The sequence below is a fragment of the Lontra canadensis genome, unplaced genomic scaffold, assembly GCF_010015895.1.
Source record: "Lontra canadensis isolate GAN:19392208 unplaced genomic scaffold, GSC_riverotter_1.0 scaffold125, whole genome shotgun sequence".
Taxonomy (NCBI): domain Eukaryota; kingdom Metazoa; phylum Chordata; class Mammalia; order Carnivora; family Mustelidae; genus Lontra; species Lontra canadensis.
In genome coordinates, this window is record NW_022631119.1 from 5,714,326 (window position 1) to 5,733,997 (window position 19,672).

Sequence of the window (19,672 nt, forward strand, 5' to 3'; positions counted from 1 at the left end):
CGCAGCCGCGGCGGGGACTGTGGAGAAAATGAGTCGGCCTCGGGCGGGGGCGGGGGGCGGGGCCGCGCTGAGTCTGACCCGCTGGACAGACTGCCCGCCTGGAGCGGGACTCCACGCCGGACACGATGCGGCGGCCTGGCCCCAGCGGCCGCCGCCCCCTTCTGCTGGTGCTGCTGCTGCCGGTCTTCGCAGCCACCGTCTCCGCCGCCAGCCCCAGCCCCAACCCCAGCGAGGCCGTCGATGTTGCGGGGATCCCGGGCCGCCCGGCCGGGTAAGCCCCGCTGCGACCCCTTCTTCCTTGTGCCCCTTCCACCCAATAAGTCTGGCGGTCCGGAAGCACCAGGACTTGCGGATTTAGGGGGATGACGAACCCGGTGTTTCGTGGGTAGTGATGAAAGAGCAAGAGCCCTTGGATTTATTAGGACCCTCTATTTTGCAGGGCTTAGAATCGGGGAGTACTGAAATTTGGAGGCGAGGGATTCGCCGCTGGTGTGGTAGATGGAGAATATGGCCCCAGGGAATTCTAGGGTCTTTTCGACGAAGGGTCCTGGCTTCTATAGGGATGGAGTTTTGAGTTTTCCCACGATGATAGATGGGTGGGGCCCTTCAGATGGGATGGGGTTCCTCAAGCTTCTTGGGTGCTTGGAAGGAACAGGAGTAGCGGAGGTTATGAAGGGACCCTACGGTGGGGTTGAGATGCCCTGGTTTTCTAGGGTTTGGGAACGTCTGGATGAATTAAAAGGGACCCTTGGATTTTCCTAATAACTTAGGAAGACGTGGACTTCGGGCTTGATGGCCGAGGAGTTTGCAAGGGGCGTTTGTGCGGAGGAGGTTCCTCGGATTTCATGAGGATTAGGGATGCTCTGGTTTCCTAGAATTTGAGGATCCCGGGCTTGAATGAGGGACCTGTGATTTCGCGGCATGCGATCCAAAATTTCCTATAGATTTGGGGTTTATAGTTATTCTTCCTGTCTACGGGTGACGAGATCGAAGAAAGCAGTCTGCCCAGCACCCCCACCCCCAGCCCTGCGGCCCAGCGCTCGGTTACAAAGGCCCCGGGCTCCGCTCCCGCCTCGGTCTCTGCGAATGCGTTTAGTAACCCGAGACGCGCCGGGGGCGGGGCCGGGAAGGGGTTAATCCGGAGAAAAGGCGGGAGGGATAACGGCAATATCGGGGGTCCTGGAGGCTCCCATCCGGGAGTTCTCTTCCCTCACTGGGCCCCACCCTTCTGGAAAGAGTCCGTACGCCCGACGTCCCCTTCACAGCATCTCCCCACGGCCCTTTTCTCCGGGCCTGCGCGCGCGTCCTCGTCTCTCGTCCCCCTTAGCCTGGATAATGGATTTGTCTGGGGGGCCTCCTGGTTGCGACGCACTTGCGCTGGAGCTGAGGACTCCGCTATCCAGAATCTGAGACCCTCTGTGCGCAGAGATTTCTCGAAGAAAGACTCCTTCCTCCTGGTCAAGCGGGAAACTGAGGCCCAAAGACCAGGAGATGCTGGCTCAAAGACACAGCTCGTGGAAAGGCAGGAACGGTCTAGAACTCAGGCCTTGGGATTCCCAGTTCTGGGCTGTGGTTCCTTCGGTAACCCCCTCCACCTCAGCACCCTGCTGGACCCACAGTCAAAAGAGGACCTCCCTCCCCAGCTGCGGAGGCCTGTGGAAGTGGCGCCACCTGCCGGCCTTGCTCGGGATGACGGCTGAGTCAAAGACAGGGATGAGCGGGGAGGGCGGGGTTCTAGATTCCCAGACAGTCGGGGGCTTGGAAACGAGCTTAGAAACCCTCTTTGCGTCTTTTAAAAAAACCATTAAAAAAAAAGACTTTAAAATGTCCTTACCAATGAGACTTTACAACTAAACACTTCAGAAAATAAGTAAAAGTCGGGTTGCTGTGACCTCCATCCCTGGAGAGTTTATGCCCAGGGTTCAGATGGGGAAACTGAGGCTTCCAGCATGGTGCTTCAGACTGGTCAAACATCTATTTCGAGTGCTCTCAAGCCTTCTCTTGGCTTTCTCTCCCCTACCCCTTGTTTCCCTCTCTGGGGAGTCTTAGAGAACTGGGGCCTGAGTGACTTCCACCCCTGTTTATAGTCTTGCTGCTTGTCGGTGCTGCCCAGGCCGATCGCCCAGGAGAAGTCGCTGCCTCAGAGGTGGGTTCTTCTAGGTGGGATATGGGTAGGGAGTGCAAGGGGGTAAGAGCACAGGGTGGGGTCTCCCTTCCCCACCGTGCCTCCCAGTTGGAATGTTGGATGCACTTGGTGGAAAGAAAGACTTGGTCCCCTCCTTCTCCACTTAGTCCCTGGCTGTCTCCGAAGCCTCCTGCAGGGTCCAGAGCTGCCCGCCCGAAAAGTGTGCAGGCCCTCTGCAGTGCCTGACCCCCGTGCCCCTGGTGCTGCCGAGCCCCAGCCCCAGCTTGAGGAAGAGACAGGTGTCCCTCAACTGGCAGCCACTGACGTAAGTGTGCGATCCCTCCCTACCCAGACACTGGGGAGCTCCCAGCTCCGCCACTATTCCCCACACACCTTTCTCTCTGCTCCCTGTGTCTCTTCTCCCTTCTCTGTCTCTCTCTCTCAACTTGATTTGCTGTTTCTAGCTCTCCTTTTCTCACCTATCCCATCCTCTGTGTCTTTCATTCTCCATTTCTCTGCCCCTGTCTCCATGCCCTCTGTCTGTATGTGTTCTTTTCCATTTCTGTCTCTGTTTCTCCTATCATTATCCTCTGTGTGTCTTTGACTCTCTCTGTCTCTCTCTTTCTGCCTGTCTTCTCTCCTCTTTCTCCCTTCCTATCTCCATCCCCCCCCCCCCAAGTCTTTGCCTCCGTTTCTCCCCAAGCCTGTGGAGAACGCTCAAGGTCTGGTCCCTGGAAAGGGATTGGGGGCGGCGCGGTTGGAGAGCAGCTACTGGGAGATCTCCTGGCACAGAAGGCACCTTCCAGCTGAGGGGGAAGGGGGTCTAGGGGGGGAGGGAGTGTCCACCTAACCTCGTTTGTCTCTTCGGCCCTCTCCTACCCAGGCTGCAGGAGGCCAGAGCTCTGCTGAGACGAAGGCGGCCCCGGGGGCCGGGGGGGCCGGGCACTGCTGAGAAGGAGGCCCCAACAGCGCGCCCCTGCCGGCCAGACCCAGGGTAAGAACATCCGCCCTTCCTCTGGCGGGGGGGCAGGGTGGTGGGTTCCGGGCCAGATAAAGCCGTCTGGTTCCCACGGTCCAGCCGCCGCCTAGCTGCCCCCCATTGTAGCTCAGCCCCCCGCCCCCCAGACCCCCAGGATACCGACCCTCTAGGGACCCTGGCGTCCCGCCGCGCGAGGTGAGCCCGGGACAGGACCAGACGCCGGCCAGAGGCGCTGACCCGCGGGGGTGGGGCCGGGAAGCCAGGCGTCCGGGCTCCCTGCGGCCAAAGAGGGGGGCGCTGTCCCGACAGAGAGCGCAGCCGAACTAGCCCAGACAACAAAAGCGATTGTGCGAGTTGGCGCCTGCCCGGTCACCGAATGCCCAAAATTGTGGGCCGGCCAGGAACCAAAGGCCTCCGCCTGCTTCCCCGACCCTCCCTTTGCCCTCCTCCCACTCCAGCGCTCGGCCCCTGGGCTAGCACACCCCCTAGTCTCAACTACCCTCTAAAGTCCCCCCTCCCCCCGCTGTGGCCTTCAGCCCAGATGTGTCCCCTTCTCCCTAAAGTCTTCCAGATGTGGGCATCCGGCCAGATGTGAGGACCCCCGCCCACAGCCTCAATCCACCGTTCACTCTTGTCCATTCTGACTTCTACCAGGTGTGGGGGGTCCTGGCCAGATGTGACTGCATCCTCAGCTGTGCCCCCCCCCGCCAGCGTCCTGCCCACAATCTAGACCCCCAATTCCTTCACGTTCCCAGGTGCACCGACCCTTCTCTCCGCCAGATGGGCCACCTGGCTGCCCAGATGTGCCATGACAGCCCCCTATCCAGATGAAGCCTCCTTCTGTGTGTCTAGGGCGGGGAATCAGCCTTTACCGGCCTCCCCAAATGTGGCCCCCACTACTCTTTTCCTCTTTATGGATTCAGCCCTGTCTGGGGGGAAACCGGCCCGCCCCCACCTGTTCCCTTCCCCGCCGCTCCTTTGCGGGCCCCATTCACTTGTTGGTGCGAGGCGGGGGCAGACGGGGCGCCCCCCTCCCCCCTGTGAGTCTAGCGCCCAGCCTGCGCGCCTCTGGCTGCGCGCCCAGCCCCACGCGCCCCCCGCGCGGCCGCCGGGGAGGGAGTGGTGGGGAGGGGGGGCCTGAGCGGGGGCGCGGCCGCCCTCCCCCGCAGGCGGGCGGGCGCGGCCGGGCCCCTCGAGCGGGCTGGGGCGGCGGCGCGGCGGAGCGCAGCGCTGCAGCCATGGCGGGCGGCGCGCGGGTGTCGCTATTGGTGCTGCTGGCGCTGCTCCGGCCGCAGCCCGTGCTGGGCCGGCCCCGAGAGCGCCTCCGCGTGCGCTTCACCCCGGCCGTGTGCGGCCTGAGCTGCGTCCATGGCCCCACCGGTTCCCGCTGTACCCCGACCTGCGCGCCCCGCAACGCCACCAGCGTGGACAGCGGCGCGCCCGGCGGGGCGGCCCCGGGGGGGACCCGGCTTCCGCGCCTGTGAGTGCGGGGTGGTGGTCCCGGGGGAGGGGTTCCCTGGGGGAGGAGGGTCCCCGAGGATGAGCGAGACAGTCCCCCAGGGAGAGGGAGCCCAGATTCGGTATGCAGGAGTGCTGGGGAATCCCTGGGGTATTTAAGGAAGGGGGACTTAAATTCCTGGAGTTTGGAGTTGAGCCCCGAGGGTCCCGATTTTGCAAGCAATGAGGATTCTCAGGGACCTGTGGCGTCCCACGTGAGGGGACTGGGGCCAGCTTTCATGCCTCTGAGTTAAAGCGGGAGATACCAGAACTGAGGGGCCTGGAGCTTGGGGGAAGGGGGCCCCAATTCTGAGGTTGTAAGGAATCCCTGGAGACCAAGGGAGGGCTTCAGGGCCCTGAGGGGTGTCCCAGGTTCTGTCTTGGGTGGGAGGCATTATTAAAGTCCTAGGTGAGAATGCCTGTGAAGAGAGGTATTGGGGTGAGGAAAGTTGATCCCAAGAGCTGAGAGGGAAAGGGTCCCTAGAAGGAGGGTCTCTGCAGGCCACTGAGTTGCAAAGGTCCCACGTGGGAGAGAAATCCAGATAGGGGGCCTGGAGGAAGGGGCGCCCCCTGGGGGGCAGAGGGGACAGGAGGGTGTTCTCTGGGCACCCCTACAGTAGGAAGCAACCCCCCCCCTCAGGTGAGGTGGGGAGGGCCAGCCACCTGTTGGCCCCAGGATGCCGGAATGGGCGGGCTCTCAGGGTCGGGGCCTACCTGCCCCCAACCTCAGAGGCCCTCTGGAGTGGGGAGTGGGGGCCCCTGGCTCTGAGAACTCGCCCAGCCTGGCCCCCAGCCAATCCAGCCCTGGCGGGCGTGAGCTCATCTCCCGCCTTAGCTCCCGCCCGCTGCCACTCCCTCCCTCCTCCCCTCCCTCCCTCCTTCCTACACTGACTCCCGGCCCAGCCCCAACGCGCCCGTGCCAGGCGCCGTGCCCAGGCGCCGTGCCCAGGCTGGTGCCAAGCCCCTGGAGGTTTAGGAGGGGCATGTGAAGGGGGGCTGACCCTGGCAGGACCCCGATGTCCTCAACTCCTTATTCCTCCAGAGGCGTGGGGCATGGAGTTGGCTGTACCCATGTAACCAGCCATCCGGGGTGTGGGAGCCCCAAGGGAGCTGGGTGGTGCGGTGGAGAAAAGGTGGAGAAATGCCGGTGGAGGCTGGAAAATGTCCTGAGACCTAGCTGGATTACCGTGACCACCACCAGAGACCCCTCCTATTCTGGAACCGTGATTCCTAGTTAAGTTTCTCCTGCTACTCAATTAAGGACCCTTATTAGGGCACTCTGGAGTCGCGGCCCGACTCCCTTAAGTAGGGGAGCTCAGCATCTCAGCCTTCAGACCCTAAGCCTCCTCCCCACCCCATCAACAGACTCCAGAGACCAGCCCCTCAAGTAAAGTTCCCTCCCATTCTTCTGATGTAATCCCCCCAAACTGTGCCCCTCACCAGAGAACTCTGTAGTATTGTCCCTCAGCTACTCCTCCCTACTTCTCAGAGAAACCCCAGATTACAAACCCTGTACAGTGATAACTCCATTCCCTCACTGAATTCTCTTTCCACAAAAGACTACCATTCTCTTGTATTTCCAGCTGAGTACCATCAGATTCCCGATTCCTGTCTTTCCAAGCCCTGCTTTTCCAGCTGACCCCCCCACCCCCAGGAACGTCTGATCCATCTGTCTTCAGAGAACCCCAGAACTGCTCTTAATCAGCTGGTTCTCACAAGAAGACTCTGCAGACACTGTGCCCTCTATGCAGCCATTAATCCAAAAACTTGGGCACCTAATCCCTGAGCTGGGAGGGGATGGGGGATCCACAGTATCTAAGAATCTTCCCAGACAGTTGAGGCTCCTGTGTGCTGGGGACTCCCAGGGAATCCCACTTCTCCATGTAAACCCTGTTCTCAGCACCCTCAATTTGGCTGTCCCCCAGAAGGCACTAGAGTCCTGTTTTCTAGGTAACTCTCCCCAAAAGAATTTAACAGACTTCTAATGAAAGGGAGCTTCAGTTTCCTCTGAACTAGGCTCTCTTTCCATTCTAGAAATCTTGAGCCATCTTTGAATCCCAGAGCACTGCACTCTATCTCATCTCCTTCCAGGAGCCCAGTCTCTACCCTTCTAAACAGAAGGGTCTCCCTCTCTGCTTTTCCCCTCTCCACTGTGTGGCTCAGAATCCCACACACGCCTTCCTGGACGGCCCTAGCCGCCTGCCCCCTTCCTCCCTCCGCACAGCTGTCTCCAGCTGTTCTCTGCAGCCCCAGGGGAGAAAGGGAGGGGTGCCCTCTCAGGATACGTCCGGCCTTCTTTGGCTCAGAGGACTCGGGGCTCCCCAAGGGTCTGGAATGCGGAGCCGCCGCCCTACCCCCGCCGCACCCCTCTCTTTGTTTACCCCGCCGCACAGCTGGCAGTGCCCCGCCCAGAGGTGGCCAGGGGCCCAGCGAGGGCGCGCAGAGGGGAGAGAAGGCGCGTCCCCGTCGCGGCCCCGCCCCGGGGCTACAGGAGGCGGGAAGGCAGAGCGAGAACTCTGCAGCCAGAGCCGGAGGGGACGTGGGCGGAGACAAAGCGCGGTGGGTGGGGCTAGGACGCCCAGATAGCCAGGGAGGTGGGGCGGGAGGAGCGTGAGCTAGGGGAAATCGGCGTGAGGAAAGGCGGGTGGGCGGGGCTAAAGGCAGCTGGTTAAACACCTTGACAGCCGAGGTTTTAGAATCCGGTGGATAGAAGGTAATGTGGGCGAATAGCTTAGAAGGGGATGCACAGCCAGTAGACGGAATCTGAGTGTCGTGGACCTCTGCAGACGGGATGTGCGTGTGCCTAGAATGGTAAAGAGACAGAGTTGGGAGACGGGAGTGGTGCCAGGGAGGTGGCCAAAATGTCGATTTAGTCAATGGAAGAGACCAGCGCCGGGCCTGCGTAGCTAAAGACCCAGCCAGATTATTAGATGGGCGGGGCTAACTGGTTAGGAAAAAGCGAGAGTGGTCCGGGCTGAACCAATGGGCGGGGACAGCGCTGTCTGGGTGGGGCTGGAACGCCAGAACCCGGCCTCAAAGTGGGACTGGAGAGGAAGGGCGGAGTGACCTGAGAGTGAATGAAGAGCGGAAGGGCCTGGGGACCTGATCCAGGGGGCGGAGCTATACCAAAGGGCTGGACGACGGGACCCAGCCAGTGCAGGTGGCCAGGGTTGGTGGGAGTGAAATAAGACAGCTCAAGGCGGAGCGACTTACAACGAGGTCATACTTTGAGTATAACGTTAAGGTCTGAGCTAGCCTCTCTCTTCCCCCAGTCCTGTGTCCCTTGATCTGTCACAACGGCGGTGTGTGCGTGAAGCCTGACCGCTGCCTCTGTCCCCCGGACTTCGCTGGCAAGTTCTGCCAGCTGCATTCCTCGGGCGCCCGGCCACCGGCCCCAGCCATGCCAGGCCTCACCCGCTCGGTGTACACCATGCCATTGGTCAATCACCGCGACGACGAGCACGGTGAGGAAAATGAGGCCCGGGTCCCCTCGGCCCCATCTGTTCACTATCTCGCCGTTTCTCTGACCCTCCTCTTTCCTGCCTTCCCCTGAGTACCCTTCTCCAGCGCGCCCTTCTCCGCATTCCTAGTCCAGTCCGTAAGAACCCGTGGCGACACCCCTTTGCCCTGCCGTGCCTCCCTCCAGGCGTGGCGTCCATGGTGAGCGTCCACGTGGAGCACCCGCAGGAGGCGTCCGTGGTGGTGCACCAGGTGGAGCGTGTGTCCGGCTCTTGGGAGGAGGTGGACGCCGAAGCAGTGGCACGGGCGGAGGCGGCGGCGCGGGCGGAGGCGGCGGCGCCCTACACGGTGCTGGCACAGAGCGCGCCGCGCGAGGACAGCTATTCGGATGCCTCCGGCTTCGGTTACTGCTTTCGGGAGCTGCGCGGAGGCGAAGTGAGACGAGGCGGGTGGGGAGGGGCCCGGAGCGTGCCACCACGCGGTGGTGCGCTCACCCAACACTTTTCCGCAGTGTGCGTCCCCGCTGCCCGGGCTCCGGACTCAGGAGGTGTGCTGCAGAGGGGCAGGCTTGGCCTGGGGCGTTCACGACTGTCAGTCATGCTCGGAACACCTGGGTAAGCCCCAGGACGTCCCTGAGGTGCTTGGAGCTGGGGAGAGGTGATAACCCCGTGACTCCTGGTACTCTGCTCACAGACAAACCGTGTTCACAAAATCAAGCCCCACCTGCCCAGCTGTGGGGATCATTTCCAGTCTAGACCTATCCATACCGCTCTGGGACCGTCCACTCCGCTTTCTGACTTTGGCTCCTCTGTTCTCACCCCACCTTTATGCCACGGCCCCACTCATGCATTTCTGGAGCCTCCCCACGTTGCCTTCTGTACCACCTACCTAAGGCTCTTGAGGCGCTCAAGCCGCATTCAAGCCGCACCCAATATCCTTTAACCCCTCCCATCCCTCTTTTGTCCCCGCCCACCAATTTTCGCTCCGCCCACCCCTGGCCCACCCCTCTCTCCTCTCCACAGGGATTTCAGACCGAGTAGGCACCCCAGATGGACCGTGTCCAACCGGCTTTCAAAGGGTTAATGGGTCCTGCCAAGGTAAGCTCGGGAGCGGGGTGGGGGCACGGGGCAGGAGTGGGAAGGGCTTGGCTCTATGAGCTGGGCTGGCTGGGAGCTCGTCCCTGAAGCTACTGAGACTACGGCATTCCTGGCAGATGTGGATGAGTGCGCTACCGGTGGGCGCTGCCAACACGGGGAGTGCGCGAACACGCACGGCGGGTACACGTGCGTGTGCCCCGACGGCTTCCTGCACGACTCATCCCGCAGCAGCTGTATCTGTGAGCCACCGGGAGGGGGCTGAGGCTGTATCCCGAGTCTGTCCTCCCAGCCCTCAGACCCATTCCAGAGCATCCATCCCTGGGCCTTAATTCCCTTAGACTCCCCAGGTCCTCCCAGACTCCCCCCGGTCACTCTTATTGCACCCTCAGAACGTCTCAGACTTTTACACACCCTCAGACTCCCTAGACCTTCTTTAGCCCCTCTAAGAACCCTTCAAACCTTTAGGTCTGTATCCTTTCAGATCTTCAGATTTTCTTCAGCTCTTCTCAGGCCCCGAATCCCTTCGTCTCCCTCCACCACCAGACCTTCTGCAGACCCCGAGATCCTTCTCAGATTCCCTCATTCCCTCCTCAGGCCCCAGACCTTTCTCAGACCTCCAGACCCCTCACCTCTCCTTCAGACCCTCTTAGACCTCTTAATGGCCTTTACACCCATTAAACCCTCCCGGAGGCTATCCTCCTATCTCCCAGATCCCCTACTTCCGCTACACTCCCAAGCCCGCCCTGAATAATTTTCACCCCCACCGCAGCCCAGCACGTGATCTCAGAGGCCAAAGGGCCCTGCTTCCGCGTCCTCCGCGACGGTGGCTGCTCGCTGCCCATTCTGCGCAACATCACCAAGCAGATCTGCTGCTGTAGCCGCGTGGGCAAAGCCTGGGGTCGAGGCTGCCAGCTCTGCCCACCCTTCGGCTCAGGTGAGCGCCTCCCGCCTTGGCCTATCTTTAGACTTGACTAACTTGGTGCCTACTCTAGGCCCCGCCCCCGGGCCCTAGCCTTGGCCACGCCCCCAGCCCCTGAGATCCTCAGACTGGACTCGGGCCCGGCCCCACCCCACCTTTGGCCACACCCACCCCTGAGACACACCCCTGAGTCCCCGCCCAATTTGACAGCACCTAGCCCTTTGGATATGCTCCTTGCCCAACAGTGCCCCCAAGCTTTGGCCAAGCCCGAAGTTCCTGAGACCCTGCCTTCAGCCTAGGCTCCTTCTTGGGCTCCACCCCAGACACCCCCTTTCCTGAGACACTTCCCCAGCAGTCTGCCTTCTGCTTAAAGCCAGACTCTTCCACAGACTAAACCAGATTCCACTCTCAACCCTTGTCCCTCTCCCTATACCAAATAAGGAAAAACATCCTTGGTCGCACCCTTAGCCTCTGAGATGTCCCATTCTTTGGCCAGGATACTACCCCGAACCAGCATCCAACCCAAACCCCTGACCCACACCTAAAGCCAAGCCCTGCCCCCAGTCAAGGTCAGATTCTAGACTCCTCTTCTCATTCCCTCCTACTTTCACGTTCTCTCTCCCTCCCTTTCTTGTTCCTAGAGGGTTTTCGGGAGATCTGCCCTGCTGGCCCTGGCTACCACTACTCGGCCTCTGACCTCCGATACAACACCAGACCCCTGGGCCAGGAGCCACCCCGAGTGTCCCTGAGCCACCGGGCTCCACCCTCTACCCCTAGGCCACCCACAGGTGAGCTGGCTTCTGGAGGAGATGCCATCTCCAAGGGGAGGCCTCAGCCTCATAAGGAAAAGAGGAGAGAGGAGGGGGGACACCCAAATCTAGGTCTCCATTTACTGGTACCACTTCTTTGCCAGGCTTTCTGCCCACCCGCCGTCCAGAACTCCCACCTGAGCACAGGCCGGGCCCTGAGCTTCCCCTGCCCAGCATCCCTGCCTGGTCTGGTCCTGAGATCCCTGAATCAGGTGCAGTAGAAGGAATCGAGGGCATCGATGGGGGTATTACAGGTGGGGATTCCAGGGGAGAGCTCCAAGGTGAAGATCTCAGGATAGGGATGTTACAGCAGGAGGAGTTAAGGAACGGGTGAGAAGAGAGAAAGGTTTCGACGGGCAAGTGTTGGGTAACATTAGGAGCTGGTGTCATACAGGCCTGGGTTCAAGTTTTCTGTCAACTAAGCAAGTCATTTAACCTCTCTGAGCTCAGAAGCGGACTTGCGGAGGGACATCTATGAGGGTGCCTTAGGCAGAGCATCGGAGGGGATTGTACTGGGATGAAGGGGACAGAGGATTCAGAGATGGAGGAACCCTGGCTGTCTGGACCCCCACCCCCACCCCCCGCCCAGGTTCCTCGCCGGGCGTGTGTCAGCGCAATCCCCAGGTCTGTGGCCCAGGACGCTGCATCCCGCGGCCCAGCGGCTACACCTGCGCGTGCGACTCCGGTTTCCGTCTCAGCCCGCAGGGCACACACTGCATCGGTGAGTCTGGCAGTGGGGATGGACGGAGGCGGGGCGAGGTGGGGGGCTCTGCCAATCGCCTCCTGACCAGCCCCGTCCATGCCCTCAGACGTGGACGAGTGTCGCCGCGTGCCCCCGCCCTGTGCCCCCGGGCGCTGTGAAAACACGCCAGGCAGCTTCCATTGCGTGTGTGGCCAGGGCTACAGAGCGGGCCCGCGGGCTGCGGAGTGCTTGGGTGAGAAATCCGCCCCGCCCAGCTTCAGGCCCCACCCTTGCCGGGGTCGCCCTCCAGCAGTTCGCTCCCTCCCGCGATTCCCCACGCTTCTGCTCCCGTCCCCCACCCCGCCCCGCGATCTGCTCCGGCTCTCCCTTCGGCCCCACCACTGTCTCTACGGCGCCCAGCTGGCTCTTCCCGTCGGGGCGGGTCCCTGCTGTACAACCGCGCGGCTTCTCTCCCGGACCCAGTCCCGCTCCGCTCCTCCCCTGGCCCCGCCCCCTCCATGTTCCCGACGGGCTCCCGCCCTACCCCCGGCTCCGCCCCTGTCCTACACCCGTCGCATCCTATCTCCTGACCACGACCCACGATTCCCGCCCTGCCGCACCTCTGCCCCGTCCTCACCCCGCAGCGCCCTTTCCCTCGCTCCTGCCTTCCCTTTGTTCGGTCCCCAAAGCTGCCCTTCCCGTCCTAGCCCTGCCCAGGTCCTGCCCTCCCCACATTGCCCACCTCGCTGTTCTTCTCCCCGCCTCTGCCCTGGCCGGGTCCCCAGTCGTCGTCTGGTCCTCCCTCTCACCTGCCCTCCTCCCTCCTTCCCCGCCTACGCCTTAAACCTACCCACTCCGGGCTGTCCTACTGCCGCTGGCTCCCGCCCCAGTGTGGCACCGGCCCAAGTTTGGCTCCGCCCCAGCCCTCTCCACCTCCCATCCTCCCTGAGCCCTCTGAAGGCGGGCGTAGGGGGAGTGAGGGGGAGTGTCTGCCCCAGCCTCAACCTCCGGGTTGGTGCCTGCAGATGTGGACGAGTGCCACCGCGTGCCGCCGCCGTGTGACCGCGGGCGCTGCGAGAACACGCCAGGCAGCTTCCTGTGCGTGTGCACCGCTGGGTACCAGGCGGCTCCCCACGGTGCCGGCTGCCAGGGTGAGGAACTGGGAGGGACTGAGGGGAAGGGGGTGTGAGGGGAAGTGATAAGGGATGGAGAAACTGAGCAATGAGGCAGGGGGAGACTGATTGCTGCGAGACGGAGGGGCCAGGTTCTAAGAGCCAGGGAGGCAGCCTGATGGCTGTAGAGACAGACGACATGGGGATGGAGAGGCTGAGTGGTCAGAAACAGAAAAGCTGAGTCATGGAAGATGGAGAAGCAGAAGTATGGAAGATGGAGATGTCAGTTATGGGGGAAGGGAGTAGAATAACCAATAGTGCAGAAAGAGACCAATTGATGGAGACTAGAGTTCTAGGAGGGCGACTGGAAGCTTAGGGATTGAGAAGGTAGAGGGATGGAGGACGGAGAATTTGAATAACAGAGAAGAGGAGGTAGAATGAGGCAGACAAGGAGGCGGAGTGATGGGACAGGGAGGCAGAATGATGGAGAGGGGATAGTGAACGTGTTGGAAGTCAGGGAGGCAGAGCAGATCGTGGGGGTGGGGCGTGGGGGGGCATAAAGGTGTGACTCTGGCTGTCCCCTTGCCCTGGGCAGATGTGGACGAGTGCACGCAGAGCCCGGGCCTTTGTGGCAGAGGGGTCTGTGAGAACCTGTCCGGCTCTTTCCGCTGTGTTTGCCCGGCTGGCTTCCGGGGCTCGGCGTGTGAAGAAGATGTGGATGAGTGTGCCCAAGAGCCACCGCCCTGCGGGCCAGGCCGCTGTGACAACACAGCGGGCTCCTTCCACTGTGCCTGCCCTGCTGGCTTCCGCTCCCGAGGGCCGGGGGCCCCGTGCCAAGGTGAGGGTGCTGGGTCCAAGTCCATTCCACCGCCACTGGCTGTGGGGACTGGAGAGAGACATGGTTGGGGAGTAGAGAGATAGGGTGGTGGGGGTTGGTGATGGAGAGCAGGGGCACAGGAGTGGAGGTACGGAGAGGGTGGGGAGGGTTCGACTCCAGAGTCTTCTCCGCTTTCTCCAAATATGAGGGTGCCCTGCGTTCCTCCTCCCTTTTGGAATGACTCGTGCTTGTCTGGGGAGGGGACCACCCTGAGGTGGGGAGAGCAGCACATAGGAGGGTGCTAGCTTCCCCATGGCAGCTGGAGAGACCACTGATGGGGGTCCAGGAAAGGAGTCTGTTCTGGGAGTGGGATGAGCCTGGGCAAAGTCCAGAAGCCTGCCTCCAGCCCAGAATGTCGGAGTAGATGGTGAAAGCAATGGGGATGATTGGGTCCAGGCCCCTTTCTCAGCCCCACTGGGCCCCTCTCCCCCAGACGTGGATGAGTGTGCCCGTAGCCCACCACCCTGCGCCTATGGCCGGTGCGAGAACACAGAAGGCGGCTTCCAGTGTGTCTGCCCCACGGGCTTCCAACCCAATGCTGCTGGCTCCGAGTGCGAGGGTGAGGCCGGGGAGGGAGGGAGGAGTGTGGATGGGTGAGGCGGGCTCTGGGCTGCTCCTTCAAGGCCACCTTCTTCCCTGCCCCCCAGATGTGGATGAGTGTGAGAATCACCTGGCCTGTCCTGGGCAGGAGTGTGTGAACTCACCCGGCTCCTTCCAGTGTAGGGCCTGTCCTGCTGGCCACCACCTGCACCATGGCCGATGCGCTGGTGAGACCAAGCCCCGGCTATGACCTTAGACCTGCATCATGATTCATACCCTTCTAACCTGGACCTCAGTTCCCTGGACCATGACCCCTAGAGTCTGACTGTGACTCTTGACCTAGATTATGGGCCCTTGACCCGTATTGCAATTCCTGATCTGGACCATGAAACTTGACCCTGAATGTGACATCTAATTCTGTGACCCATGAACCCTCAACTTGGCTGTGACATTTGACTCTAACCATTACCCCTGCTGATAAACACTCCCTACAACCCTGATAAGCAGTTGTAACACTTTTAATCCTGACTGTCCCTTGACCCTGAATGTGACCTGTGACCCCTGAAACTGACTGTGACATTTGACCTAGCCATAACTCCTGCCATAACCCATGGCTTTCTGTGACCTTTGATCCTGTCTCTCACTACCCCTGCCCATTCTCAGAATTCCTTCCCTGGGGCCTGATTGGGTTCATGATCACTGACCTGACCCTGACTAGAGGCAGAATTCTGGACCCTGACTCTCTCCCGGATCCGAACTGGTCTCAGATGCCAATTACTGAATCTGACCCCTGATTCAGCAGAATGCCATCCACTGCTCCTGGCTTGTAATTCCTGGACTCTTAAACCTAATTAATTTCTGACCCCAGTCCTAGTCCAGAGTCCCTCCCTGACTCCAGGTTCCTAGCACAGGGAATTCCCAGAAATCCAGATTCACAGGATTATGGTCCCTAGAATCACAGAATCTTGGTGTACCCCACTCACTTCTGCCACAGAGCCTTCACCTCCTACCCAACCTGAGACACTACCCACCAACTGCTCAAGACCCCTCGGCCCCAAGGGGATCCCTGCAGTGTCCCTAGACCAGATCTCTTCTGAAACTTGCGTTCCCACAGATGTGGACGAGTGCAGCTCAGGTGCTTCCTGCGGCCCCCATGGCCACTGCACCAACACCGAAGGCTCCTTCCGCTGCAGCTGCGAGCCGGGCTACCGCGCGCCCTCTGGTCGGCCTGGGCCCTGCGCAGGTGGGTAGGGCAGGGGAGAGGGCGAAGAGGGGTCGGAGAACTTGGGAATCCAGGGGTCTGCGTTCCTCGGCAAACGCTGTTGGAGAGGTGGAAGCTAGTCTGGCAGGCTGTGGGTGGGGCTTGCGGGCGGAGTTGCTCCTTGGGCGACGACCCCCGAGTCCCATCTCTCCCTGTACCCTAGACGTGAACGAGTGCCTAGAGGGCGACTTCTGTTTCCCCCACGGCGAGTGCCTCAACACCGACGGCTCCTTTGCCTGCACTTGCGCCCCCGGCTACCGGCCCGGACCCCGTGGAGCCTCTTGCCTCGGTCGGTACCCAGGCTGGGTCTGGACCGGGAAAGGGTGGGCTTACACCAAGAAAATCAGGACTAGGAGAGGGCGGAAGGCGGAGTCTGGCTTTTAGGACTGAGGTCGCGCTTCAAAGCCGGGAGTGTGGAGCCTCCTGGTGGCGATCAGGGAGGGGCGGGGTTTGGAGGGGAAAGGGGCGGAGTCGGAGTAAGGTGTGCCGTGATTAGAGAGGGAGGGGCCTGAACCCGTCGGAGGGGAGGGGCTTGCAGAGAAAGGAGGAGCCTAAGAGGGCGGGGAAAAGAGTAGGAGGCCTCAGTCGGAGGGGCGGGGCAAGGGGGCAGAGGGGCGGGGCCTGCCATGCTAAGCGGCGGAGGTGGGCGGCGGTTTTGAACGTGGTCCCGCAGACGTGGACGAGTGCAGCGAGGAGGACCTCTGCCAGAGTGGCATCTGTACCAACACCGACGGCTCCTTCGAGTGCGTCTGTCCTCCCGGACATCGCGCCGGCCCAGACCTCGCCTCCTGCCTGGGTGAGAGGCGCCCCCGGCCCGATCCCTGCCCCTTCTCTCCTACCTCCCCTTCTCTCCCATTAGGCTCTCCTCCGCTGCTTCCTCCCTACCCCCCCCCCCACCCCCGTTCTCTCTACTGCCTTCCTTAACTCGCTCACCTGTTCTCCTTTGCCTCCCAGACTCCCCTGCTTCCCCCATTTGACTGCTGTGCCTCCTTCCTCAGACGTGGACGAATGTCGCGAGCGGGGCCCTGCCCTGTGTGGGTCCCAGCGTTGTGAGAATTCCCCGGGTTCCTACCGCTGTGTCCGAGACTGCGACCCTGGCTACCACGCGGGCCCTGAGGGCACCTGTGACGGTGAGACTACTCTCCTTCCCCACCCCTGCCCCTAGGATAAGTTGCTGGAGTCAGCTCTCTTGGGGACTTGAGGAGGAGCACCCTGCCCTCGGGACTTGAGGGGAGCGAAGGAGCCCCCAGCCCGTGCACTTAACCGTGTCTCACATCTCTGTGGTGGAAATAAGCCACCAGTGTGCCCTTGCATTTTCTCGTGGAGGTGAGGTGGGAGGATTGGGGGAGCAAATGAAATGACTTGGGCTCTCTGGCTAGCAGACCTCTGATCTGTGGAAGCCTAGTTTCAGGGGACCTCATTCGAATTCCTCAAGAATTCATTAAACGCCTGTGTGTCAGGCACTGGGGGGGGGGGGGGCAACAGGCATCTAGTCAAAGTCCCTGCCCTCATGGAGCTGATGGGGGATGGGGAGGGGGTGGGGAGAGATAGGCAGTAAATACACAAATAGATTCAAGGTTCATTCAGCAAACACTTTGGGGGCACCTACTGGGTGTCAGACACAGTTCTACACCTTGGGGATACAGGGCTGGGGGGGAGGTGGCAGGAGCCAGACAGATACAAGTCCCAGCATGGTGGAGTTTGTAGTCTAGGGAGGTGACAGTTGGTATGCCAAGAGACACATGGATAATATAATATCAAGTTTAAGAAGGAAAATAGAGCAGGATAAATGGACATAGATGATAGAACGGTGGGGGAAGGGGTGCTAGGAGGGCTCAACCTTGACACTTGAGTGAAGTGAGAGAGGGAGCCATGCAGAGAGTTGAGGGAAACATGTTTCCGACAGAGGGAACTGTGAGTGCAAAGGCCCTGAGGTGGGACCATTTGGATTGTGAGAAATGGCAGTAAGAACTTAAGAGTCTTTAGAAGCTCAGACTCCTGGAATACCAGATTTATAGAGACTTCTCAGCCATGGGAACTGGAAACAGCATCAGGATCTTGTGAATCCGGTCCTGTGACTCCCCTCCCCTCCACCCACACCACTTTTTTTGCAGATGTTGATGAGTGCCAAGAATATGGCTCAGCGATTTGTGGAGCCCAGCGCTGTGAGAACACTCCTGGCTCCTACCGCTGCACACCGGCCTGTGACCCTGGCTATCAGCCCACGCCAGGGGGCGGATGCCAGGGTAGGTGTCCGTCCGGCTTTGGGTGAGATGTGGAGGGGAAGGAAAGTCCAGCAAGGGCCTGACTGTCTGGTGGTTGCAGATGTGGACGAATGCCGGAATCGGTCCTTCTGCGGGGCCCACGCCGTGTGCCAGAACCTGCCCGGCTCCTTCCAGTGCCTCTGTGACCAGGGATACGAGGGGGCCAGGGATGGGCGTCACTGCGTGGGTACGGGGCTCCAGGGGGTGGATGGGTCCAGAGGGTGGGGAAGAGGTTGGTCAGGCCCTGCTCCCCTCTGCAGACCCAAACAGCTCTGAGTTCACCTTTGCTGTGAATCAGTATAAACACACACACACTGGGCCTGTGGAACTTAGACTTGGAATATACATTATTTCCATATTGGTCAGGACTCCTTTTGGTTGCAAGCAACAGAAACCCTGTTCATTCAGATCTTGTTTGGGGAGGGCTTAAAAAAATACACGTGTAAAGTGTGTAAAATGCACACTAATCTTTTTTTTAATGCACACTAATATTAAGTGCACATAAACATTTTCTCTTTTCCCAACATTTTGTGAGGAAAATATCTAAATGTACAGAAAATTGAAAGACCTCTAGAATGAATGTCCACATGCCCATGATCTATATTCCATTATCATTCTTTTATTTACTTCTTGGCTCGCCTACCTGTCTGTAATTCATCTTCTCTCTAGGATTGGTTTAAATTAAATCACAGGCATCAGTACATTTCTCCCTAAATTCTAAAGTATGTATAGCATTAACCAGAGTCCAGTAGGAGTTTCCAGATATTTTCACTTGAGGTTCAATTTACATACAGTGAGTTGCACAAATCCTATTTTTTGTGCATATATATATATATATATACATATGTGTGTATATATATACATATATATATATATATTTTTTTTAAGTGGGCTCCATGCTGAGCCAACGTGGGGCTTGAACTCACAACCCTGAAATCAAGACCTGAGCTGAGATCAAGAGTCCGATGCTTAACCGACTGAGCCACCCAGGCACCCTGTGTGCAAACACAATAGGCTTTATTTCTTTGAAGAGAATTAAAATGGTGAAGTCCTAGAAAATGTTTAACTTGAGGCACACTTGGATCCAGGGATTCTAACAAGGCTAGCTGTCTCCTCCTCTCAGCCCTGCTTTCCTCTGTTGTATTTATTTTCAGGCAGACACTTCACAATGACAAAGAAGGCCCTAGCACCTCCAGGCTAACATCCTTAGCTTGGCAACCCCAACGCTAAAGAAGGAGGCTCATTCTTGATATTCCTAGCAAAAGTCCCAGGACTGGCATTGACTGCCCCAGCCTGGCCACCACCCATCTCTCTGAACCAGAGAAATGCAGTAACCTGGTCGGCCATGCCTGGAACTTGGGTCTACTCGGAGTAGATTTAACCTTACTCAAAAATACATGAGTTGAAAATGGAGGAGCAGAAGGCTTCCAAGGGAAAGCCAGGGTTTGTCCCCCAAAGAGAAGTAAATGATGGGATCTGAGTCGTTAAAAATAGCCATTACATTTGGGTATTTCAGACTTTTGGAGCTTTGGAATCACAGATGTTTACAACCGTTGACCCTCTCCTTTGTCTCTTGCTCACAGACGTGAATGAATGTGAAACGCTACAGCGTGTGTGCGGAGCTGCCCTGTGTGAGAATGTTGAAGGCTCCTTCCTCTGTGTCTGTCCTACCAGCCCTGAGGAGTTTGACCCCATGACTGGACGTTGTGTTCCCCCGCGAACTTCTGTTGGTAAGACTGATGAGTCTATTTAACTGATGGCTGCAGGGCTCACAGAAAAATGATGTGATCTAACCATTCCAGACACAGACAGCTGCCATGTTAAATGCTGTTTTAAATAACAATAAAAAAATCAAAACACATGGGTTAACACGGGTGGTGGGACTCGGTGTCAGCCCTGTCCCTAACTCTATATGAGATTCTCTCATTCAACAAATGTTAACAGGGCATCCGCTGTGTTTAGGCCCTATTCTAGGTCCTAGGGACACAGTAGTGATGAGGAGAGACCACTCTGTCTTTTTTTTTTTTTTTTTTTTTTTTTTTTTTTTTTTG

General features: G+C 59.2%; 1 protein-coding gene across 1 annotated transcript in view; it reads left to right on the forward strand.

Annotated features, from left to right (window-relative positions):
• The first annotated feature begins 110 nt into the window (after window positions 1-110).
• The window catches only part of LTBP4 (latent transforming growth factor beta binding protein 4), a 26,258-nt gene continuing 6,696 nt past the window's right edge, over window positions 111-19,672 (forward strand). The window contains 26 exon segments of the mRNA XM_032842174.1: window positions 111-271; window positions 2,088-2,146; window positions 2,312-2,450; window positions 3,009-3,057; window positions 3,059-3,119; window positions 7,874-8,065; window positions 8,248-8,495; window positions 8,572-8,674; window positions 9,083-9,157; window positions 9,274-9,396; window positions 9,927-10,091; window positions 10,718-10,864; window positions 10,990-11,097; window positions 11,475-11,606; window positions 11,695-11,820; window positions 12,593-12,718; window positions 13,275-13,517; window positions 13,990-14,115; window positions 14,204-14,323; window positions 15,211-15,339; window positions 15,521-15,646; window positions 16,031-16,153; window positions 16,356-16,487; window positions 17,472-17,603; window positions 17,683-17,808; window positions 19,205-19,351. Of these exon segments, the coding sequence (XP_032698065.1) occupies window positions 126-271; window positions 2,088-2,146; window positions 2,312-2,450; window positions 3,009-3,057; window positions 3,059-3,119; window positions 7,874-8,065; window positions 8,248-8,495; window positions 8,572-8,674; window positions 9,083-9,157; window positions 9,274-9,396; window positions 9,927-10,091; window positions 10,718-10,864; window positions 10,990-11,097; window positions 11,475-11,606; window positions 11,695-11,820; window positions 12,593-12,718; window positions 13,275-13,517; window positions 13,990-14,115; window positions 14,204-14,323; window positions 15,211-15,339; window positions 15,521-15,646; window positions 16,031-16,153; window positions 16,356-16,487; window positions 17,472-17,603; window positions 17,683-17,808; window positions 19,205-19,351 (3,403 nt within the window). The 5' untranslated portion in view covers window positions 111-125.